The sequence below is a fragment of the Emys orbicularis genome, chromosome 2 (assembly GCF_028017835.1).
Source record: "Emys orbicularis isolate rEmyOrb1 chromosome 2, rEmyOrb1.hap1, whole genome shotgun sequence".
Taxonomy (NCBI): domain Eukaryota; kingdom Metazoa; phylum Chordata; order Testudines; family Emydidae; genus Emys; species Emys orbicularis.
Genome location: NC_088684.1, coordinates 146292806 through 146316892, shown reverse-complemented (window position 1 = coordinate 146316892; position 24087 = coordinate 146292806). Strand labels below are relative to the sequence as shown.

The 24087-nt window shown below is 59.5% G+C and overlaps 1 protein-coding gene across 1 annotated transcript in view; it reads right to left on the bottom strand.

Moving 5' to 3' along the window:
• LOC135873572 (cytosolic purine 5'-nucleotidase-like) overlaps nt 1–23859 on the bottom strand; it is a 30644-nt gene extending 6785 nt beyond the window's left edge. Inside the window, exons 1-14 of the mRNA XM_065398184.1 lie at nt 23741–23859; nt 14145–14218; nt 13248–13365; nt 12260–12355; nt 8087–8178; nt 7660–7717; nt 6882–6975; nt 5579–5632; nt 4957–5040; nt 4021–4062; nt 3641–3739; nt 2867–2933; nt 2539–2709; nt 1911–1962 (exon numbers count right to left, since the gene is read on the bottom strand). Of these exons, the coding sequence (XP_065254256.1) occupies nt 1911–1962; nt 2539–2709; nt 2867–2933; nt 3641–3739; nt 4021–4062; nt 4957–5040; nt 5579–5632; nt 6882–6975; nt 7660–7717; nt 8087–8178; nt 12260–12355; nt 13248–13365; nt 14145–14218; nt 23741–23859 (1220 nt within the window). The remainder of the gene's footprint in view (nt 1–1910; nt 1963–2538; nt 2710–2866; nt 2934–3640; nt 3740–4020; nt 4063–4956; nt 5041–5578; nt 5633–6881; nt 6976–7659; nt 7718–8086; nt 8179–12259; nt 12356–13247; nt 13366–14144; nt 14219–23740) is intronic.
• Nucleotides 23860–24087: the final 228 nt, after the last annotated feature.

The following is a 24087-nucleotide window of genomic DNA, read 5'->3' as shown; positions in this document are numbered from 1 at the left end:
CCACCAGGTTAAGGCCTTGTCTATACTACAAAATTAAGTCAACCTACAGCCACCGCAGTAATTACTGCAGTTTTTCATGTCCACACTGTGCTCCTTCTACCAGGAGTGCACGTCCTCACCAGGAGCGCTTGCACTGACAAATGGGGCAGTGTGGGGGGCAGGCTCACCGCTGGAGCCCCCCAGCCCCGAGCTGTCAGCCCCACCCGAGGGCAGGGGGCTCCAGCGGCAAGCCTGGCATGGGGCTTACAGCCAACAGGCGATGTCAATAATGCAGTGTCTACACTGACAGTGTGTTGCCCTAACTACAGCGACCTAAGTGCTACGCCTCTCACGGAGGTGGCGTTATTAGCTTGGTGTAGTGGGTGACTTACATCGGCGGGAGCAACATTGTAGTGTAGACGTAAGCTGCCTTATGCTGACCTAACTCTGTAGTGGAGACCAGGCCTAAGTCAGGTCAGCCTTGGCTGAAAGCAGTGGGGCTGCCCCTGGAATAGAGGAACCAGCTCTGGCTGGAGAGCGCTAGCCCAAGAGGAATGAGTGAGCGTGTACTAATGGGGTGGGGTCTAACCCCACCATTTCGCAACCTTCCCTGCAGTATTCGTATCCAGGCCAGTCTAGAATTCACACTCTCCCCCTCCAGCTGGATTCACTAGCAACAAAACCTCACGTACACAATGGGCCCAGCAAATTCAGCCGCGGAGATGGTGACTCTCCGGCACCAGCAATGCAGAGAACAGTGCAGGCGCACAGAGAGGCCTCAACCTGCTGCCGCTGAGTCACTCTGAGCTCACTCCAGGGGGAAGTTGGCCCACAGAGCGTCTGGCGCCTTCCCCCACTGCTGGCTGGCATGCGAGGCGGCCGCTCGCCTTTGCTGTTTCATGGGGAGATGGGATGCGGCTGCTTCTCTTTTGTTCCAGAGCTGGCAGCGTGACAGGCTTGTTGCTCTCTGACTCACTGGCTAGAGAGCAACAGCTGATCAGTGTCTGCACAGAGCCTGGCCCAGTGGGGCCCTGGTCCATGCCTGGGGTTCCCAGGCACTAGCACCGCACAAACAATAGATGATGGACAAGGGGGCAGGAGGGGCCACTTTGACATGACCCAGCCAGGGCACTCCAGGTAAGCGCTAGCTCATTGCCTAAGGAGGTCCAAGCACTTTGCGGACACAGTGACTTAGGCCAACATAGGATCACTATCCCTGTTACACAGATGGGGAAACTGAGGCACACAGCGAGGAAGGGGCTACACAGTGAATCAGTGGCAGATCTAAGAATAGAACCCAGGAGTCCTGCTCTAACCCACTAGACCCCACTCCCCTCCCAGAGCTGGGAATAGAACCCAGGAGTCCTGGCTCCCAATCCTGGTCTTGATCAGCATTTCTCATTCCCCGTGCAAGGTGCTGCATGGACACAGAACACAGGGTCTGGCCCCAGGGAGCTTACAACCTACCAGTGCTTAGGGTGACCAGATGTCCCGTTTTTAAAGGGACAGTCCTGTTTTTTGGGACTTTTTCTTATATGGGCGCCTATTACCCTCCACTCCATGTCCCGTTTTTTCACAGTTGCTATCTGGTCACCCTACCAGTGCTCCCTCTCCAAGTCTGCCTTCCCTACACTGCCCCGGACATGCAGGGGTCTGGTCAGCTGCCGGTATAGGCTCCGCACCAAGGGGTGTTGCTGCTGCCCTTCCCCTTGGTTATTCAGTCAGACAGCCACAGGTTTGCCCTGTTCCAGCTGCAGAGAGAGAAGCTGACATGTTCCCTGCAGCTCTGGGCTCTGTGGCGGGGAGGAACCAAACTGTGGGTCTGGCTCTGGGGTCTGAGCCCCCAGCCAAGCACCAAGTGACCTTCCCCCACCTCTCTGCACTCAGGCTCCGCCACACAGCTAGAGCTCAGCTTCTCTCCTTCCACTTACTGGTAGAGCTCCGCCAGCAGCACGTCCAGGCTCCGCAGCTCCTCGAAGATCTCTGCAAGCAGAAGTGGGCGAGGGGAGAGGCGGGGGGGGGGGAGAAGGGTTATCTGGGAGTGACATTCTCTGTCAGTCCTGGCTCCCGACAGCCCCGGCTCGCCTTTCCCCAGCTGCATGAAGCTCAGCACAGCTTAGGATCAGTGGAATTGGGGCGGGGAGGGGGGTTTGCACCCCAGCACAAGCCAAGGACAGTTGGCCCAGACCCCAGAGCCAGACCCACAGCTGGATGCAGCACTCCCAGGAGCCCATGGTGACAGGATCAACCTCAGCTCAGGCCTTCTCTGGGCTGGCCCATGGCATGAAGCTTCAGAGAGATTCTTAGCAGGTCCCTGGTGCTTTGCTGTTAGTCTGTACCTGCTCAGGGGGGTACGCAGCCCCAGAAAGCAGGGGGAAGAGGTTCCCCATCGGGGAGGGGAAGAAGGGGGGAACCAGGCATGGCTCTAATGCTTCCCTCGGCCTGGGCACTGGCTGTAGGGCTCCCCAGCACTTTGCTGCCACCCCCCCCCCCCAGCCCTGGGACACCACCCCTGCCCCATGCTCCCCCGCCCGGCGCCCAGGCCAGGGCGCTCCTCACCGCTCTTCTCTGTCCACACGTGCAGCTCTCGGGCCAGCTCGGGCACCACCAGGAAGGTGCGCCAGCCCTGCCTCTTCTTCGACTTGAGGATGTCCCCAAAGATGTGGTCCCCGATGTAGAGGATGTCCTTGCCCTTCACCCCCAGGAGGTCGCACACCATGTCCGAGGAGCCTGGGGCGAGAGGACCGGAAATCAGCGCCTGTGGCCTGAGGGCACACTCTGCCCCCAGGAGACCATGTGCTGGGGGAAGGTCTCAGCAGGATTCCTGGGGGCCGGCAGAGCAGCTAGAGGCCCTGGGCCAGCGGGTGGGTGGGGCACCAGGCATTACCTCCAGAATAGACAGCACAGTGCTGGAGGGGTCCGGTGTAGGTCCCGATACGCAGCTTCCCCGTGTCCTGGAAGTAAAGGCAGGGTGTTATACTGGGCAGACAGCGAGGAGCCATGCACAGGGGGCTGGATTCTTGAGTACAAGGGGCCCACTCGGCAGGCCCGGGGGTCCCCAGATGAGGGAGGGTCAGGGCCATGCACCCTGCTGGCTGATCCAGGGAGCGGGTGAGGAGCGTGCTGCGTGGGATCCAGTCCGACGCCACTCAATGACTCAGACAATGGCTGCTGGGTGGAAGGGACGGAGAAAGCAGGGAGTGGTTGGAGGGACCAGGATGGAGACAGAGGCCTTTGCTGCACCCCATGCATGGCAGAAGCCAGCTAGTGCAGGAAGGGCACTAAGACGAGGGCTGGAAGCGCCCACAGCAGAGCACAAGCCATTTCCAACCCATCCAACGCACCGCGTGCTGGGCGGCCCCAGCCTAACCAGCCAGCACGTGGAATTCCAGCTCCAGTGCCCGGCTGGCTAATCCACGGGCACGACTAACATTTGCAGCTATACCAGCTAATCTCATGCTTCAGAGCACAGAAATTGACCCCTTGCAGAGGTCAGGCAAGTGCCGCCCACTTCCCACAGCGCTCGGTAGGGCGGTCTCTTTGCCTCTGGAACAGCAGAACCAGGATTGTGGGGTAACCAGACCCATGCTCTGCTCCAGTCTTGCACTGCCAGCAGGCCCTGTCTGGCTTTCCGGGGAAGTCACTGCAGTGGGGGCCCTACCGTGTTGACCTGCCGCAGGACGGTCCCCTCGGCGAAGAAGAGTGGCTTGCGTGTGTCCACGACAATCAGGTCAAAGTAGGAGCGCCATGGGCGCTGGACCTGCAGGGGGACACCAGGTCAGGGGCCCGGCGGATGCACCCTTCAAAGTCGCAGCTCAGGCTGCTCCCAGGTCTGGGCCCACTAGGTCAGAGACAGACTTCCCACCCCACATCGCTAGCACTCGGTTTTCCTGCAGCCAATCCCAGCCTTGCAACCAGTGTCCAGGAGCAGCGGTCAGATACCACGGTGATGGCCAGATCTCCCAGTCCACCTCGAGAGCCACAGCCCAGGAGCCATCACCCCTCCCCCACAGTTCCCCCTTGGGGTTCGTCCAGACTCACCTTGTCTCCCAGGTCCAAGGTGAACAGGTATGTCATTATCGCCTGCCAAAGACACAAGCGTGGAGTTGGCATCAGCTGCGCTGGCACAAGACGCTCTGCTTAGGGGCAGCGGATGAACGGCACTCAGAATGCATGCACTGAAAGCCGGGCTGGCTGACGGGGGCCCGGGATCTCCCAAGGGAGTGGGGAGCCGCGCAGCAAGTGCTGTGATCACACAAAGGCTGCCCAGCCTGGCATTAGCCCCACACAGGGGGCCCTGGATACACCTCACTTACTGCCCCCAGGCCTTGAGTCTAGCTCTGTCCTGCACAGCATGGGGTGCAGGTCCTTTGCTGGGATCACGGAGCATCTCGCACTCAGGGACCCTCGGTCCCTCCTGTTCTCTGCCGGTGGCTCTCCACAGCTGGCTCTCCTGAAACGCTTTGGGCTAATGCTGGTCACTGGCTTGGAGACGGGTCTGCGCTATACAGAGGGTCTGGCTGTCCCTTCCACTCTGACTCAGAGACAGGCGTGGCTGCTGGGAGTCACTTTCTGATTTTCAAAGCAGCGTGGCTCTTAATTCGGGCCAGGCCAAGCCCCAGAGCAGCCCCCATGGTGAAACCGGGCCACATGGGCTGGGAGCTAGCGACCCAGAGACAACCACAGGGCCCCATCCCCTTTCTGTTTGTTGCAGGCGAGCCCTGATGCTGTCTGACAAGGGAGACGACGACGCCCCCCCCCCCCCCAACACACCCCCAGGGGAACCACCTTTGTCAGGCGCTCTCCCCCCGCCCCGTGCATGTATTTCAGCTTGGGTGCTCAAGGTGCCCCCCACCAGCAGAGAGTGCTGCAGACCCACAGGTGGGGCAGGGAGGCTGGGGCAAACGCCTTTGGCTCAGGCTGAGAGCACAGGCCACACCAGCTGCCGGGGGCCCCGGGGGAGGGCTGGGTACTCACATCTGTGTAGTTGTAATCGCTGTTAGTGGCCAGGAAAACCTTCCCCGCTTCCTTCATGCGGCTCAGCAGCAGGGGCACACGGGGCTGCGCAGAACAAGATCCATGCAAGGGGCTGGCTTTGCAGGAGCGGGCAAGGGGGCAATGGTGCCCCGCTGGGGCTGGGGCCTACGACCAGCACTAGCTGGGGGAGTTCCGGCAGACGAGGCCTGCGTCCACAGAGCTCGGGGAGCAGGGTTCCTGGCCCGGCTGGCTCACCACTGGGTAATGCAGTAACCTGGGAAGGGCAGTTGGGTGGGGAGGGGTGTTGTCGGCCAGGGGTGCCCCCCCTCACACAGTAGGGGGATGGTTTTGCTCAACTCTCTCTCTCCCTCTCTCTCGGAAGGGAGCCTGAGAGAGATCTCAGTGCGGGAAAGGAGGGAGCCAGTCTGGTCCCAGGGGGCTGGGGGAGCAGGACAGGCTTGGGAACCATGCTGGCCATAGAGCCCAGGGGAGGGGATGCCCAGGAAGGATGCATGGGGGCCGTGTTGACCCTGCAGGGCATGGGTGTGATGCCCCTCTAGGCCCGTTGGGGGGAGGGGGGAGAGAGAGCGCAGCCATTCCAAGTGGGGGATGCAACACTCACGTCTTTCACCACAAACTTCTCCAAGTTCTCCAGCGTCTTCTCCTTCAGGCAGCCCTGGGCAAGCGCGGGGAGAGGGAGCGGGTCACAATTGCTGCCATCTGCCCCCCGTGGGGCACTTGCCCCCTTCCCTTGCCCATGTGGCGTGGGGGACTCTTCTTGTGCCAGGAAACGGACCGAGGCCCCAACTCCAACTTCGTGTCCCCCTCACACACACACCCCGGTGCCCCCACAGCAGCACCCAGATGCCAGTGCCTTGGAGCCACGCCTGGCCGGGCCACATCACAGCCCATCACATGCTGTGTCGCAGCACAGGCGCTGAGGCCCAGGGAGTGTTAGCCCCTCCCTCCGCGCCCCAGTGCCCCATGCTGCAGGACAGAACCAGCCCCCATTGTACAGTGTAGGCCCACGCCCTCAGGAGGAGCACAACTTCACGGGAGAGAGGACAGCACCCGGAGCCCCCTCACTGGGCTCCCAGCCAGCATCTGATCCCCCAGCTAGTCCCTTCCAGTCAGTGCTTCGTTTGTAATGAAAGCGGGGCCGGGGCTCCGGACTGCCACAAATAAAGCCCTGGTTCCGATGCGGTAACTCACCTTGCTCATTTGGGGCCGGGACTCCACACTTGCCACTCAGGACACACGGTGCAGGGCAACGGGCTGAACCGGGCTATGCCCAAACCCACAGCTGGAGCCCACGGGCCAGAGGAGCAGCCCGGCCAGGTGAGCCAGACAGGCATCTCCCCGTGGCTGAGCCGGTCCCATCAGGGAATCACCTCCCCTGGCAAAGCTACTGGGAGCCCCCTTGAACCGGTCCCATCTGCACAGGGAGCAGAGTGTCCTGGGGGGGCGGGGGGGTCTGTGCATCCCGTGGCCCAACCTGTCCATTAGGGGTGGGATCACACAGCTGAGCTGCCAGCTTTCCTGGGCTGGGCATCAGCCTCCCATGCGGGCACGCAGTGCCTCTAACTTGGCTCAAAGAGCCAATCGGGAGCCCCCACCCTCAGGTGGGCTCCAGCATCCTCTGCACAAACACCGGCAAGCCCCACGCTGCCTGGGGCACTGTCTGGAGTGGAGACCATGGCCTGGTGTCACCAAGATCAAATCTCATGTCACCCACACACACCCCAGCTACAGACGGGAGCAAGCAGGTGTAGCCCACGGCAGTAACTTGCCATGTTACATTGGCTAAGCCTGCTTGGAACCGGTTATGGTGGATTTACACTGGGGTTTTAAACGGATTCCAGTGCAAGCTTCCCAATGCAGACCAGGCCTCCCAGCCCACGAGGGGTTCCCAGGCAGCGACCAACCGAGAGATGCACGTGGTCCATGGCCTCGCGCACGTCCTGGAAGATGCTGCGGAATGACATGAAGAGGTTGCCGTGTTTGTAGCCCGTGTCACAGCTGGGAAAGCGAGGAGAGAAAATGGTCAGTGGGGAAAGGAGAGGGGCACTGGGCTGGGGGACTTTGAGTGGGGCAGGGGGAGGTGCAGCTGGGATGGCAGCCAAGGCACTCCTAGACACCCCAGGGAAGGGGGGAATTGCTGCCCCAGGCCCCCCAGACTGCAAAATGCTTCTTCCCCACCACACCCAGCAAAGGGAAACCCAGGGCTGGTGTGTGCCCCTGCCAGGCCGCAGAGCAGCCATGGACTTCCCACAGCAGCCCCGGGGGTTGGGAGTTTGGGGGGCTTGTCTCAGACACAGGCAGCCAGGCGGGCCGGAGTCTCAGTGGGAGAAGATTGGGCTGCCTATCGGGCAGGGGGGAAGCAGGGTGGCGTGACAGCTTGCCCACTGGCCATCTGGCATCTGCTACTGCCAGGCCACAGGGCTCTCGCTCTGGCAATCAGCAGGGATGTTGAACCTCCCAAACCTGCCAGCCTCCCTGGCCCCGGGGACCCCCTCCCAAGTCCCAAGGAAAGCTCCACTCAGAGCCAAACCCAGCCAGGCTTTGGCAGAGCGTCTGGACCTTTCCCAGCCTGCTGCGAAGATGGCAGGACCCAGTCGGGCTGCTGAGCGCAGGGATCAGCAGGATGCCCCCCCCACACACACTCCTCAAATCCTCAGCGTGCCGCGAGGCAGGGGCTCTCACTTGACGTATCTGGAGCAGTTGGTAAAGAAATCCACCAGGCAGGCGTAGAGATAGGTCTCTGCCAAGGGAAAGGGAGGGCAGGTCAGCAAGGCAGCTGGCTCAGACAGCAGGCTCTGGGAGAGGGGAGCTGTGGTTGCGGCCCAACCACTAGCCTAGGACATGGGTTCAAGCCCTGCTCTGCCACAGACCCCCCTGGGCTAGTCACTTAGCCTCTCTGGGCCTCCTATCCCAGCTGTCACCTGCATGGCCCTGGCACAATCGGGGGTGGTAAACGCATTCGGGTGAGATGCTCAGATACTGGACGGCAGACAGGTACCAGAGAGAGGCGGGGATCCTGGTGAGTGAGGGGGGCCCCAGGGGAAATGGGGGATGAATTTTACAGCAGAGCTGCCCCCTGCACATGGGGGGAGGCCGTAGCCCTGCGTACCTGTGAGGTTGAAGAGCGTGTTGAGAATGTGAAATCGCTTCATATCGTCCCGCTGAATGAACTTGTTGGGGTAATAATTCCAGATCTCAGCCCTGGAGGGGGAGACAAACCCGTGTGAGGGACCGGGGGGCACTGGCTGAGTGAGGGCCAGGGCGGAGCTGCCAGAGAGGGCAGATGCTGTAGAGCAGAGGCAGAGCTCAGCTGTGATCAATCCTACAGGGATTTTCCCACAGAGGCTGCTGGACACAGACGACCCTGGGGTTCTCTCTAGCTTCCAGCCTGCAATACCCAGTGTTACCACAAGCTGGCACCCTAAGCCAGGCCTCCTGCCCCTGCATAGGCCAGCTCCCGGGTGGCTGGAGCAGGTGTGTTCTGCACACACAGAGCACCACGAAGAGCCAGCTGCAGCCCCCTAAGCCACGCGCTTGTCTGCACGGCCCCGTGCGACATCCCAGCAGCATCCACAGCACGGAGCCGGCCAGCCTGCAATGCCCACCCAGCTCCCCACAAGGAGCCCAGCGGTCACAGGCCAAGAGCACTGATTGGCTGCTGCTGCACGGCAAAGAGAACAAAAACTATGTTATAAATCAGGGGTGGGCAAACTATGGCCCGCAGGCCACATCCGGCTCACTAGCCGATTTAACCCAGCCCTGGAGCTCCTGTTGGGGAGCAGGGTCTGGGGCCACTCCATGCACTGCGGCTCCCGGAAGCAGCGCATGTCCCCCCTATGGCTCCTACGTTTAGGGGCAGCCAGGAGGCTCCACGTGCTGCCCCGTCTGCAGGAACCGTCCCCGCAGCTCCCATTGGCCAGGAACTGTGGCAAATGGGAGCTGCAGGGGCAGCACCTGTGCACGGGGCTGCACGCAGAGCTGCCTGGCCATGCCAGAGCCGGAGGGGGACATGCTGCTGCTTCCGGAAGCTGCTTGAGGTAAGCGCCGCCCAGAGCCTGCACCCCTGACCCCCTCCTGTGTCCCTGCCCCAGCCCTGATCCCCCTCCTCCACCCTAAACCCCTCAGCCCCACGGCAGAACCTGCACCTCCAGCTGAAGCCCTCACCCCCTCCACACACTCCAACCCTCTGCCCGAGCCCAGAGCCCCAGACTGCACCCTGAACTCCTCTTTTCTGGCCCCACCCCAGAGCCCTCACCCCCTCCCCCTCCTGAACCCCAACTTCGTGAGCATTCATGTCCCGCCATACAATTTCCATACCCAGGTGTGGCCCTCGGGCCAAAAAGTTTGCGCACCCCTGCTATAAAGGATGAGAATGGGACACCCCCCTGCACCCTAATCAATGCTGACAGCACCCACCCCCCACCCCATTGACACTGACACTATGCCCCCCACCAGCTGACAGGATGCCCCAGGATGATCAGCGAGGGCACGCAGGGCTGCACTTATTTATATGCTACAATACAGGGCATTTGCTGGCCACTTTCCCACCAAAGGACCCCACCCCCCTGAATCCTACTTGCATCTGGTCTGATTCTCGACCTGCTCCCTGCCCCATGGGGGACCAGCACTTCTGCCCCCATCCAGAGATCTAGCCCCATGGCTGGCCGGCCGGGCTCAGACAGGCCCCTGAGATGATGCTCCCTGGCTGGGCCTTTTGTCCCAAGCTGCACTGCCCAAACCTCGGGAGTTTTCCAGATAAACCCAGCACAACCTGAGTCCCTCAGCATGAGGCTTCCTCCCTTTCCAGGAAGGGGATGACCTTCCCCATGCCCTTCCTGGAATGTCTCCCCGGAGCGCCCGGGGGAGAAGGGGGGGGATATACACCACATTCCTACATGTTTCCCTAAATCTCCTGCATGTTTCCACTACCCCCAAAGCCGGTGGCTCAGCTGTGCTCACAGCTGCCCCGTCACTCAGGCCGTGGGGATGGAAGGTAACAATCGCCCCGGCCCAGCGTCTGGTTGGAAAGAAAACACGATGGCTAAAAGTATCCCCTGCCTGGCAAGCAATGGAAGTGCTGGTCCCATTGTGCCCAGCTGCTGCACCGCCCCAGGCCCCGTGCCTGGGCAGAGACAGCTCCTTGTGGGGCACAGCCCCCCATCTGGGAGCATGCGGCTCTCCCCCAATCTGCCCCAGTGCTTCCCAATGCAGCCACAAGGGAGCTGATGGCACAGCCATCTCCCCGCGGAAGCAGAGATGGCCATGCCAGGCGACAGGCAAAGAATATCAGGGTTGGAAGGGACCTCAGGAGGTATCTAGTCCAACCCCCTGCTCAAAGCTGTGACCAAGGGCAGGGCAGAGCCAGGCCCCTCAGATCTCCCCTCTCCAGTGCAAGAAGTGTTCTGGGGCAGGGGAGCAAGGGTGGACTGGGGCGAGCCCTATGCCCTGATGTGCCCCCAGTGCCAGCCTCAGCACTGGGGTGAATTTGCCCCTTGGCGAGTAGCCTCAGCCTGTCCCACCTCCCCTTGCGGTTGAGGGACAGCTCCTCCAGGGATGAGTGCCGGGCTGCGGGGGAGGCGCAACCCCGGGACGCTGAACAACGCCGTGTTTATAAAGAAGATGAAGTGCTGGGCCAGCAGCAGGCTGGTGTTGTTGCGCTTTATTTAGAACCATGACAGCAGCCTGGAGACATCCCTCCGCCCCAACCTGGCTTCCCCACTACCTCCCGGGAGCAATGTGCAGGCTTCATTATGCCCAGGATCAGAGCACTGGCAGCAATCCCAGGAGCACAAGGATGGACCACTGGTTAGGGGCTGGCCTGGGAGACAAGGCAAAGTCACTTCGGTGCTCTGTGCCTCAGCTTTCCCTCTGTCCAATGGGGAGAACAGCCCTGCCCTGCCTCCCAGGGCTGGGTGAGGATAAATGCATTAAAGACTGTGGGGTGTTCAGAGGCCACGGTGATGAGGAAATACCTTCACTAGGTTTTGTATAGCAGGGTCCCCCTCCAGTTGCCCTGCAAGGGGAACGACATGGGGGTGGGCCTAGCATCTCCGGAGAGGTCAGAGCAGGCGGGATTGTCAGGGACGTGATCCATTGCGGCCCACAGTACCTGAGTCAGACCTTTCCAGCATGGTCAGTGCCAGACTCAGGGGCAAGCCCCACTCTGTGACTCAAGGGCAACTTGGAGACTGACCCCTGCAAGGCCCTTTCTCCTCTCCCCCAAAGCACCAAACCAGGGAGCCAGCTCCAGGGTCCTCCATGTCCACCTCAATGCCACCCGCCCTGCTGTCCCCCACCCCCTCTGACGCAGGAGCGACGGAGACAAGGGCAAGGAGCGAACAAACCACCCGGGGGCAACAGGTGCATTTGGTTCCCAGCCCCCTCCCTGGGCAGGGCTGATTCCTGGCACTCGTAGGGCCCCGCTGTGTAGCCAGGCCAGGTACCCACAGCAGACACTGGGCAGTGCAGGCTGGAAGCAAGAGAGCCCGAGAACCCAAAGGTCTGTCTGTGCCCAGCAGCCTCCATCATGTGGCTCCTGGGAGGGGAGAGGAGGCCAAATGCTGCTGTCTTGACAGTGCCCCTGGTCTCACTCCAGCTCCTAGACATGTAGCTGAGTGCTGGGTCGTCCCTCATTGCCCTCCCCTGCCCCCCAGCCTTCCCTTAAGTGCAGGGCATGCACGCTAATCCCTCAGCACCCGCGGGCAGAGCGGGTGGCAGGACCGAGCAGCTGCCTTAGGAGCCTGGCCAGGAATAGCTCTTATCCAGCAGGGGCCTGGCCCAGCGTATCAGGACGATTCAGCCCTGGGATCAAGTGTCCACAATAGGAGGAAATCTAATAGGGGCCATTGCAAGGCAGACACCTCTGGACAGTTCAGGGGTCGTGGGGAGGGAGTTGGTGGGTGGCAGTGGAGGATACGCAGAGCCTGAGGCTGCACTGGCAGTGCCAAGGGGCCGAATGCCCTCGCCACCCCACAGGTCACTATGCCCAGCAGGCACTCAGCCCTCAGCAGGATCAGGGCCCAGTCTGCTGGCTTCCACTGGACTCAAGGGGAGTGAGGAGGTCAGAGGAGCCCAGGGTCCCGATGGGATAGGGAGACACAGGAGGGAAACACTGCCACGTATCTGCACTCGGGAGCCCATGGACTCAGCACGGGAAGAGCTCCGCCGGCCCCTGACGGTGGGGGGTTGCGCCAGAGTCTCCCGGGGCTCCCGCCCCACCCCAGGGCTGTGCCTGCACCAGCCAGCCTGCTGGGCTGGCAAGAGGAGCAGCGAAGGCACCTACCCACTGAGGAAGCGGAAGCCGTGGGCGCAGACCAGCAGGTTCCCATGGGAGTCAACCTTCAGCAGGTTCCCATACTGAGCATCAAACACCAAGCCCCTGCAGGGGGGAGAGGAGAGTGTCCGGGGGCGGGGGAAGCCCCGTTCAGAGAGCAACCAGCTCTAGGAGCTGCTCTAACCTCCCGGCGCCAGCCCGCCGACCCTCCACGCAGGGGAATTGAGTCCCAGCAGCGGAGCTGCGTCCAAAGCAGGGTGGTGGGCTCCGCTGGCGTGGCAGCGTCTGAGTGGCAGGGCCTTGGGTTCTGAAGCGCTGTGACCTGGGGGGGGAGGGGGCAATGCCAGCCCCCCCTTGCCCATCCCTCGTCACCTGGTGGCTTGACTGACTCCACAGGCCTCAGGAAACCACTCAGGCCCTTGGCTGAACGGCACCACCAAAACGGCGTCTTCTGTCCGCATTGGTGTCACCCCACTAGTGTCACTGGGTTTACACCTGGGACCAATTGGGCCTCCAGGGCCCAACCCATCGTGTCCTGTGCCTTGTGTTTATACCTGGGCATGGGGGTGCCAACTTGGAATGGCAGCAACAGGCCCCTGCTTGGCATGGGGGTAAGTGACAAGGCAGGGTGGCAACGGACAGGGCCCAAGCCCCCTGGGAACAATGGAGGTTCCCCCATCTCCCCCTCCCCATGACGAACAAGGGAACCCCCCCCCGCCCCCGGACTGGAGCTCCCGGGCGCTGAGCAACGCAGCCCCTGGCCATTCACTCCAGCGGACGATACCCAGGGAGCCCGTCTTGACTCTCAGATCCAAGGGGGCAAATAGCCACTAAGTGGTGTAAACCAAACCCCTTTGAACTGGGGGTGTTCAGACACCACGAGCCTGGTGCACTGGGGAAGGAGGGGCACTTTAAAGCGTCACTGCCCCCCCCCCCCAAGCCGTCAGTGGGGCTCGCTAGGGGACAGCCCAGAGCGGCTGTGGGGGGCAGCGCTCACCTGGTGGGGAAGGTCGGGTCATACTGGTACTTCAGGATCTCGTGGGGGTACCCAATGGAGACCAGCCAGTCCAGCAGCAGCTCGAAGGCCAACTCCTCGTAATCTGGGGACTTGTATACTGCGGGCGGGAAGGGGGGGGGAGAAGAGGAGCACAAGCCAGAGCTCCAGCAGCTGGCGCGGGGAACCCTCTCCCCAAAACAAGGAAATAGGGCCCAGGGCTGCCTCCCCCAAAGACCCCAGGCTGTAGCGACACCCAGGGGGAGGGGCAGGGGGTTACAGCAGGGATCCCAGTTCACCCACTGGCACTGGTATGCTGCAGACAGCGTAACCAGCATGAGCCCCGCTGGGGCAGGCAAATGGAACCTGCCTTTGGAATGTGGGGAGCCCCTGGCACTCGCGCCCCATCCCCACTGGGGCATGGCCCATATGGGGCCAGCTAGCCGGTATATGCGAGAGGCAGCCTTAGAACTAACTAGGGTCTAGCCCTTGCTCCCATCCAAGCCGATGGCCAGAACCTGGTGTGAATCCAGAGCTGCGCCGGGGCCGAGGGTAGGGTTACTCCGGATTTCTGGGAACAAGACGGGGGGCTCAGCAGGCAGCCACCACAGACAGTCCTGGGCCCCGGACCAAACTGGGAAGTGAGGATCAAACTGGGGGAAGCCAGCAGAACTCCCAAACCAGTGGCAAAGCCACCAGGCCAAACTGTTGGGATCCCAGATACAGGCCAGAACCTCACAGACCAAACCACGGACCAGGCAGGTTAGCTTGGTGCCTACCCAGAATTCTTCCTGGGCCCATCGACTGGATCCCATGGTGCCACCCAGCTCCTCACAGGCCAGGCCAGAGGTAAGTCCTGCCCTATAGGAACCCCATCCCTCCTCCCGGCCCAGAACTCACTCGCCAGCGTATAGTCCATATCGAAACCGAAGCACCTGATCTTCTCCAGAGCCAGGCTGCGGTTCACAAAGATCCTGGAAGGAAAATGACAGCAGAGGGTGAATGGGGGGCAGCCCTGCTTCCCCAGGGCTCTCGCTCTCCAGTTGGCACTGCCCCCCTTTAATACCAACACCCCCCACCTGGCACTCCCTCCAGCTCACCCCCCCTTTGTTCAAGCAGCCCCTGGGAGAACCACAGTTAGCCACCGCTAAAGAGACGTTCCTGCCCCCTGCCCGCCACCCGTCCCGCTGGGCTGTATCTCTGGAGGGGAGCTGGGCCGAGGCTTTGAAGGGGAATGCTGGTGAGTGCCCGGTCACGCCAGCGCTGCTCCAGGCAGGCTAGCCCTGGGTTTGCCATCACAGGGACATTAGCTGGGACCTGCATTTGTCCTTCCCTCACCTCCAGCCCAGGGGGATTTAGCTGCTGGTGACTGACAGAGACAGACAGTCTCCTCTCTGCACCCACCTGCCCACGGCCTGCCAGGATGCTGGGGCCCTGGCCACGCTGGTAACACGGCCATGCCCCACTCAGACCCACCCTGTGCACACAGGTTGGCTGCCATGGGCTCCCCTAGCCTAGTGAGCAGCCAGCCCTTCCCACAGCTCCTACAGCACAGACAGGCTCTGCTCTTGGGAAGGAACAAGAGCTGGCCAAGGGAGCCACCAGCCGGGGGGAGCCAGGACTGGCACTGTGGAGGGGGAGCACAGCCCCTTTGGGGAATGCTGGTGTCCGGGCGGGAACCCCAGCAGGGTGCAACACTCCAAAGCTATCATCTGGGGAGGAGCGACTGAATGAGTCCGGCAGAGACATCAAGGGTCAAACTCACCACAGAGGGGCCACCTAACCCCAGGGCTGGAGCCCGCCCTGCACCTGGCAGGAGGGCTGGGCAGTTTAGCCTAGCGGGTACAGCACTAGACTGGGGCTCAGGAGACCTAGATATTATTCTTGGCTCTGCCACGGGCCTGTTGGGTGACCTTGGGCAAATCCTGTCACTGCCCCGTGCCTCAGTTTCCCCATCTGTAGGGTGGGAATGCTGCTGCTGCTGGCAATAAGAGCTGGGCCTTGTTATTGAGGCGTGAGATTTCCAAAACATCTAATGGACTTCGGATGGCAGGTGCAGCCTTCACTCTTCAGTCCCTTCGAAAACCCAGCGTCAGTGCCCCGGGACAGGGGGACGGTCCAGGGACCCGACATCCACGAGGAGGTGCAATGAAAGCAAATGTGCTGAGCCCCTAGCCAGTGTGCTGCCTCTGGGGGAGGGGCTCAGCTCCCGCCCTGACCCCAGCAGAGGGAGATGAGGCAGCCCTGGGGTCTGTGCCCCTCACAGCAGCGCCACCCTGGCACCAAATGATTTCCAGGTGGCCCATGGGCAGGCGTTCCCACTAAAATTTCCTGAGGTGATAAACACCAGCCAGCCGCGGAGAGTGGAAGTGCCTTAAACCTAGCAGCTCCCAGCCCTGTTCCCAGTCTCTGGCTCCCAGCAGAGTTGAAGGGAATCAACCAGCGTGTTCATGGGGAGCAGGGTGGCGTGAAGAGGCAAGAATCAGGCTGCTCTGAGGAGAAAGGAGGTGGGGGCCCCCTAAATCAGAGCCTCCTGCACCACAAGGTGTTCAGAAGACACACCCCTCCCCAGAGGCAGCTGCATGAGGACAGGCCCAGGGGCGAGAGGCGACCAAGGCAGCATATCTGGAAGCTGTTGCCAGATCCCAGCTTTCAATGGCTGCTGCCACAGGAGCGTTGCACATCCGGCAGCCACGAACCCTCGCGCCACCCTCCTCGCCAGCACAACAGGAGCCGAGCTGCGCTGGGCATTGATGGAAAACAACGGGGGTTGGGGGAGGCTTCCTGCTCACTGTGCAGATTCCCTCCCCCCCCCCGAGTGTGGAGGAGGTGTTCACTTCCCATTTGGCTCTGATCTGCAGGGGCAAAGGATCAGACGGAGAGCTGGTGAGTAGTGCGAAGGAGCAGGTCTGCTCCATGGAGGGCAGGGTGGGTGCTGCTGATGCCTTTTATGGCCAGACATCAATTCTTGGCAAAATCATGGAAAGTTTATTAAGGGATACAATCAATAAAGATTAGGCACACAATTAATGCCAATCAACATGGTTTTATGAGAAATAAGTCTTGTGGGCTTTTCTATTTTTTAAACGAGTTCACAGGTTTGGTTGATAAAGGTCACTGTATCGATAGATTACCTTTGTAAGATATTTAACTTGACATTCTGATATAAACATTTTAGCACCGGAGAGAACCACTGCAGCCCATGTTAAATAGATTAAAAACTGGCTTATGGATAGATCTCAAAAGTAATTGTAAATGGGAAATTGTCTAATGGGGATGCCATAGGCATCTGCTCTTGGCCCACTGCAATTCAAAATCTTTATCAATGTTCCGGAAGAAGACAATCATGGCTTGTAAAGTTTGCAGAGGACACAAACTGGTGGATCAGTAAATAATGATGGGGACAGATTAAACAGACTGTATACAGATTATACAGGCATGCATCTGATGAAGTGGGTTTTAGCCCACGAAAGCTTATGCTCAAATAAATTAGTTAGTCTCTAAGGTGCCACAAGAACTCCTCGTTCTTTTTGCTGATACAGTCTAACACGGCTACCACTCTGAAACCAGCCTGTTCTGGATCACCTAATAAAATGGACTCCTTTGAACAACCTTGGTTTTAATATAGCCAAATGCAAGGTCATGCACCTCTGAACAAGAACGCAAGTCCAACTGATTATCTACCAGGACTCCTACGTCCTTTTCAGTGTCACTGCATTCCACTCTAAGTGCCTACATGAGAAAAAAGATCTGATAGCAGATGGCTCTTTAATCTAGCAGAAAACATCCTAATGAGATTCAAGTGCTGGAAGCTGAAGCTAGATTAATTCAGACTAGAAAAAGCACAAGTTTTTAACAACTTGCCTGGGTGCATTCTCCATCACTTGAAGTCTCTGTCTAAAGATATGCTCTAGTTCAGACAGAAGTTATAGGTTTGATGCAGGAATCATTGTGTGATTTCATGGAGGATAGGTCCAGCAATGGCTATTAGCCAGGATGGTGTCCCTAGCCTCTGTTTGCCAGAAGCCGGGAATAGAATATCAGGGTTGGAAGGGACCTCAGGAGGTCATCTAGTCCAACCCCCTGCTCAAAGCAGGGCCAATCCTCAGACAGATTTTTACCACAGTTCCCTAAATAGCCCCCCTCAGGGATTGAACTCACAACGCTAGGTTTAGCAGGCCAATGCTCAAACCACTGAGCTATCCCTCCCCGGGCAACAGGGGCTGAATCACTTGATTCCCTGTTTTGTTCATTCCCTCTGGGGCACCTGGCATTGGCCACTGTCAGAAGACAGGATACTAGGCTAGATGGACCCTTGGTCTGACCCAGTCTGGCGGTTATTTTCTTGTGCAAGGTTCTCTGGCCTAGGTTATGCAAGGGGCCAGATTCTGGTCCTAGAACCCTACGAATTGTCACTGTTGCTTTTCTGGGCAGACTGGTGTCAGCTGTGGGAATGCAGAGCACAGACCTCGCCTCTTCTCTGCCTATGAGCCTTCTGGATGTGCAGAAGAGGACCTGCAGCATTCATCTCTCAATGGCTGGCTTGACAGAGGACTGGCATGTGTAAGTAAGAGGCAGATCTCCTTTCATCTAATGGAAGGTAACCTGCTCGCCTACGTGGCATAGGCCCAATACTGTTAACTGCTCCCAGAGATTCTCCTTGAGCTCAAGCAGTGAGGCTTTTGGAGAAGGAAGGTGCAGCTTATCCGTGCTGTCACTTATTAGCATTGTTTATATTCTGGTAGCACCCATAAGCCCTGGTTATGCACCACGGCCCCACTGCGCCAGGTGCTGTACAGACAGAACAAAAGGAAACATTTCATTGTTACAAACGTTCATTGTTTTTAAAGTGGAGTCCATTGGTTGAGGACACAAAACTGTACAATTCCCAGTGATCGCCTGCTCCCCCATCAGCAGCCTCTGCCTGAGGCCGAGGCCTGGGCTGGCCACTGAGACCCAGCAGTTCCCTGGGCCTGAGAAGGGGCCCTGGCACGGCAGTGCAACCATCACTCGCAGTGGGCCAAATACTGGCCTGGGGCCCACCAAACAAGAGCTGAACTGGGCGGTGCACGCTCCAGGACCCCTCAGGATGAACACTCGCATAGAAGCGGGGTGACGCGGTTGCTGAGCTAGGCTCTCCGTGGGCAGCGCTGGGACCGGAGGAGCAAACAGGGCCCTGCAGCCCGATGAAAGCCAGTGAGGCCCATGTGAGACCACAGGGTGCGTGAGGTCGCTCTTCTCACAGTCCTGAGCAGCGAGACACCCACCTATGCCATGAGGGGCTGCCACGGGCATTGCAGGGAGGCAGGATCCTGCCATGAAGCTCATCCCCACCCAGCCAGCTCACCCAAGGCCGCAGATGCTGGTGAGGGGACAGAGGGTGGTGAAGCACCCATTGGCTTCAATAGCATTTGAGGATATGGTGCGGCAGGGTTTGGAGGTGCCGAGCCAGTGCCCCATTCGACAAGGATCGTCCAACCTGGCTCCTGCTGCGGACGGGGTCCCATGCCACCCTCCGCAAGCTGGGAAAAAGAACAAATCCAAAGGTCACGTGACCCACTCCCAGCACCCCCCCAGCCAGGGGGAGACACCCCGCACCCCAATCATGCGTCAGAGCCTTGCCAAATCTCCAGGGCTCTCTCTGTAAACAGCTGGGACATGTGATTCATTGAACTCTCTTATCAGCCTCACACAGCAGCCCGTGCAGCAAAGCCAAGGTGATGAAACGGCTGCACACTGCTTCAGAGCAGCATTTCCTTGGCACAGGGGCACAGACCCCAGCCTGCTCAGGATTCCCTACGTACCCCAACCCCCCATGCCAACCGGCATAGAAGATGCAGGATTCAGCCTCACAGTCTTTAGTGTTTGTCTGAAAGCCCCCAATCCCAGAATCACAAGACTCTCAACTTGCATTTAAAAAAAAGTTTCCAGCTCTCGCCACTGCAAAGAAGAGCTGGGGAATGCAAACCAAGCACGCTCTAAAAGCTAAAAGGCCAGAAGGCAAAGAAAAAGATCACACGATCTCATGATTTTTTAAGACAATCTCGGGATTCTGAGGGCTGGAGTCATGATTTTTGTCCGTTTTGCATTGGCAGTACTGGAAACATCCCAACATATCCCCCATTAGCTACACGCTGGGGAAGGTCCCCCCACCAACTAGCTGAGGTTTTTATTTCTACAAGGCATTCACTGATGAGTTAGTATATGGAGACTCAGTTCTAGTAACTGGTTTGGAATCCATTCTTTGTCCATGTCTTTCCTCCATCGCAAGCCAAGGTGCTGCAGAACCTCGCATTGCTTTTGCACCAGCTGCCAGCTGCACAATCATTAACACATTTTGATTTTCTCTCTTTGCAATATGGACAGAGAGCAACATGCACTTGCAACATGTTTGCTTTTGTTGCAAGCACAAACACTTGGCTTCTTCTGGAGACCTCTGCATTGCATTGCAATTGCCTCTGCATTGATTGCAAATCAAGCTGGTCTAAGCCCTTCCCTGGTCTGTCTTTTGGCCTTGGGAAGTGTTTGGAAGGAAATGCAATTCAGTTCTTTTCCATCTGAATGCTTTGCGGGACACGCTTTTTCTTTGCCACGTTAACGCAATCTCTCCCAATAACTTTGCTTTGACCTGGTTATCACTTATGCCTTGGATAATTTGGTCTCATTAGTCCACCTGCTGACTGGGCCATTCCACATGGCTTAGCTTTATTACATAGCTCTGTAACATGATCCTCCACTGTCCTGCCTGGCTGCTGGTTTCCTGCAAAGAACCCATGCCCCTCTCACTCTTTGTAGCCCCTAGAGCAGGGGTGGGCAAACTTTTTGGCCCGAGGACCACATCTGGATATGGAAATTGTATGGTGGGCCATGAATGCTCACAAAATTGGGGTTGGGGTTCAGGAGGGGGTGAGGGATCTGGGGTGTGGCCAAAAAAGAGGAGTTCAAGGTGTGGGAGGGGGCTCCGTGCTGGGGCAGAGGGTTGGGGTGCAGGGGGGGTGAAGGCTTCAGCTGGGGCTGGGGATGAGGGGCTTGGGGTGCAGGAGGATACGCCGGGCTGGGACTGAGGGGTTCAGAGGGCAGGAGGGGGATCAGGCTGGGGCAGGGGCACGGGAGGGGGTCAGGGGTGCAGGCTCTGGGCAGCGCTTACCTCAAGCAGCTCCCAGAAGCAGCGGCATGTCCCCACTCCGGCTCTGGCATGGCCAGGCAGCTCTGTGTGCTGCCCCGTGCACAGGCAGCTCCCATTGGCCGCAATTCCTGGCCAATAAGAGCTGCAGGGGTGGCGCCTGTGGATGGGGCAGCAAGCAGAGCCCCCTGGCTGCCCCTAAACATAGGAGCTGGAGGGGGGACATGCCGTTGTTTCTGGGAGCAGCGGTGCATGGAGTGGCCCCCGACCCTGCTCCCCAGCTGGAGCGGGGCAAGCCCCAGACCCTGCTCCCCAGGAGGAGCTGGCGGGCTGGATTAAATCAGCTGGCGGGCCGGATGTGGCCCGCGGGGCCGTAGTTTGCCCACCCCTGCCCTAGAGGCTGCCACTGAAACGGAGACCCCACCGGGCTAGGCTCTGTACCTAGCAATGAAGAACAGTCCCTGCACTGAAGCGCTCAGCGTTTTTCACTGATAGTTTCACACACAAACACTGAACGAGAAACCCAACCTGAACGTTACCGCAGGATATTTTGGAGGATTTGAAGAAATGAAGCATCAACCTTAAACCATTTTCTTAAATACATCTTTTAATGGCCGGATTCACCCACACGGTGCTGCAGGCCAGCACAAGGGAGACAGAACAGTTCAAATAGGTCTCCAGAGGCTTCGTTTCACCAGCGCAGGGCAAAACTGCTGGAGTTTCCACCCCAAATTCCCTCTCCCACTTACACCTCCCTACGCTGCCCTGCAAGTGTGTGTTCCTCTTCCCTCTTTCATTCACTATATTCCCCTGCACCCCTCATTTCCCCCCCTCAGAGATTTGCTGCAATAGGTAGCTGTGGAAGAGAAATATTTAGGATTACTGGTTGGATTTTGCTGTCCTTTTTTATTAGCTGAGAATGTAGCTGTCAGTAGAGATGAGGGCAGAAAACTTTCAGCAAAACTCCAGAGAATCGCCCTCTTTCAAACAGCCCCCACCTCCCCATACTCCCCAGAGGAGCGAAGCCAGGTTGCGCTCAGAGAGGGCAGCCTCCCATGCAGTCAGGAGGCAGAGGGGAACAGGCAAATTCTGTGTCCAGGGAGGAGGTGCTGTCACTATGAGGAGGAAACACTGTGCCCCACACACAGAACCAGGCTGAACCCCTGCTTTTCTGCACACCCCACTTCCATCATGCAGTGCTTTTCAATCACAGATCTTGTAGTGGGTCAGAATAGCACCCCCACTCCCATTTTACAGATGGGGAAACTGAGGCACAGAGCAGCGGCAGCCCGAGCAGAGTCGGGAACGGAAACCCAGGTCTCCCATGCCTCAGGCACATGGGTGAGCCACTGGCCTACATTGTGCCCCTGATTTGGGGGCTGCTAGGCTGACAGCTCCTCAGACCCTGCCATGGCAAGCCCTACCGGGCGCGTGGAACCCTTTGGCATCTGTCTGAGCCCTCTAGAGCCCCCTCAGGACATTTCCTTTTGCTCTGGTGCTTTGGGCCTGCTCACTTCCCTCCTCCTCCCCCCCCCCCCCCCCCCACTCTGCTGTCTGTGTTTGATCCTGGAGGAGGGGGGGATTTCTTGGGCACCTAAGGAAGAAAGATCTGGCCTGGAGGAGGCAGCAGTATGGGCACTGGCCCTTTAAGATGGGCGATAGAGGCCAGCGTGAGACAATAAAATTATTAGAGCAGAAAAACGCCTTTTGAAATGGGGCGTGCACCACAGAGATGCCCCAGAGGGCTCAGGCAATGGCTGCCTTGGCATCTAGGGTGCCCAAGGGAATTTGTGAGAGATCAGCACCCACCAGCACCAGCTGATGCCCATGGCAGAGCTCCCAGTGACTCAGCGGAAGCAGGAGCAGGCCCCGTGTCTCAGGATGCCCTTGGGGAGCTCAATCCTGGGGAGGGAAGGATTGGATCCCCCTGGTGACAGTCACAGAACTGTCCATGGGCCCAGAGGCTGGGTTGGGCTCAGACCCCGCTTCTTGGAATGGCCCCCAGCCCCTCTACCCCCGCCTCCCCCACTCCCAAGATCTGCCCCTCCCAGATCTCTGCCCAGTAGGCTCAGCTGCACCAGGTGCATCTGCTCTGTCCTCAGATCAGATTGTGGGGCTGGGGCATTTTAACCCTTCTTTGCTGCCCTCGGAGGCAACGCTTTGTACCCAGGCTTACGCCTGCCACATGGGGCGGGCAGGCCCAGCTCTGCCATTGACTCACCAGCCAACCTAGGGCAAATCCTGTGACTCTGTGCCTCAGTTTCCCCATCAATTAAACAGGGATACTGACCCTACTTTAAAGGCCTTGGCAATCTAGGGGCTAGAGGAATTCACGGGTCTCAAGAGGTCACAGATTGGGGAGAGTCTAGATACAGTGGCTACTACGGCAGGTCCAGTGCCTAGATACCACAGTGATGGGCGCTTTAAAGAATGGAGAGACTTGTTCTCGCTGAGCTGTCCTGACTGGAAGCCCGAGCTGGATGCTCACACGCTGCACCTTGTGTCATCACTTACACCCGGGCCAAGGGAGGTTAAAATCATTAGCAACAAGGCAGGCAGCATGGCCTAGTGGAGAGAGTGCTGGCCTGGGGCCCAGGTGGCCTAAGGCCCAGGTAACCTGGGTTTTATTCCCAGCTCTGCCAATAGCCTCGTGCAGTCACTTTCCCTCATGGGGCCTCAGTTTCCCCACCAGCACAACAGGAATAACTATAGTGACTTCCATTGTGCCCGGCATGAGTTCACCCCCTCCCCCAGCCCACCCAAGCCAGACACAGCTCCTGACCGCAGCACCCGCCAGGGTGTTCAGAGAGCTACTGCTCACAATCCACACGCTCCCTTGGGTGCTCAGGTCTGGTTACCAAGATCCAGCTCTGAGAGTCCTGGACATTACAGCAGCATCTAGAGACCAACTGAGATCAGGGCCCAGCTGTACCAGAGACAGTCCAACTAGACAGGCCAGGCACAGGCAGGAGGGGCACAGGGCACAGGCAGGAGGGGCACAGGGCACAGGCAGGAGGGGCAGTGCCACCCCGCTCTGCTCCTTTGGTTTTTAAGGCTTGTTTTAATGATGCTGGGGGGGGGGGGCAGGTTTGCTGGGGAGTCACTGGCCAGCCCCGGAGGGGGGCGCTCTGCACCGGGGGGTGCCAGGCTCCAGCGCCTTCCCCCCTCCCCATGGGACTCCCGCGCACGGCTCCCGGTTAGTCGGGGCGCCGCGGAGGAGTCGGATGGGGCCAAGCGCCCCTGGCGGGCTGCCCCCGAGCTGGTGAGCGGAGCTTCAGGCGTGCACCGGGGCGCTAGCTCCGAGTTCCCGAGCCAGCGCCGGAGGGGCCCATCCCCGTCGGCTCTGGGCGCCCGGCTCCGCGCTGCTCCTTACCGGTGCTGACAGGCCCTCTTGAGGGCGCGGCAGTCGGCGCCCCCCGGCTCCTTGGCGCTCCGGGGCCCGTCCTGCGGCGGGGCCAGTGCGGCGTCCGGCTCCCCGGCGAGGCTGCCCATGAGCGCGGCCGGTCCGGTGTGGTGCGCCCTGGCCAGGAGAGCGAGCGAGCGGCCGGCTGGAAGTGGAGCCTTTTATCGCCTGACAGGCTATCGGGCCGGGCCAGCCGCCCCGCCCCGCCCCGGCCCGTCCGCGGGGCTCGCTGCGGGGCGAGGAGGGGGCTTCCTGCCGGAGACTGCGGGGCTTGGTCCCGTCCCAGCGGGGACGGCTCCCCCCCAGTGTCCCCCGGC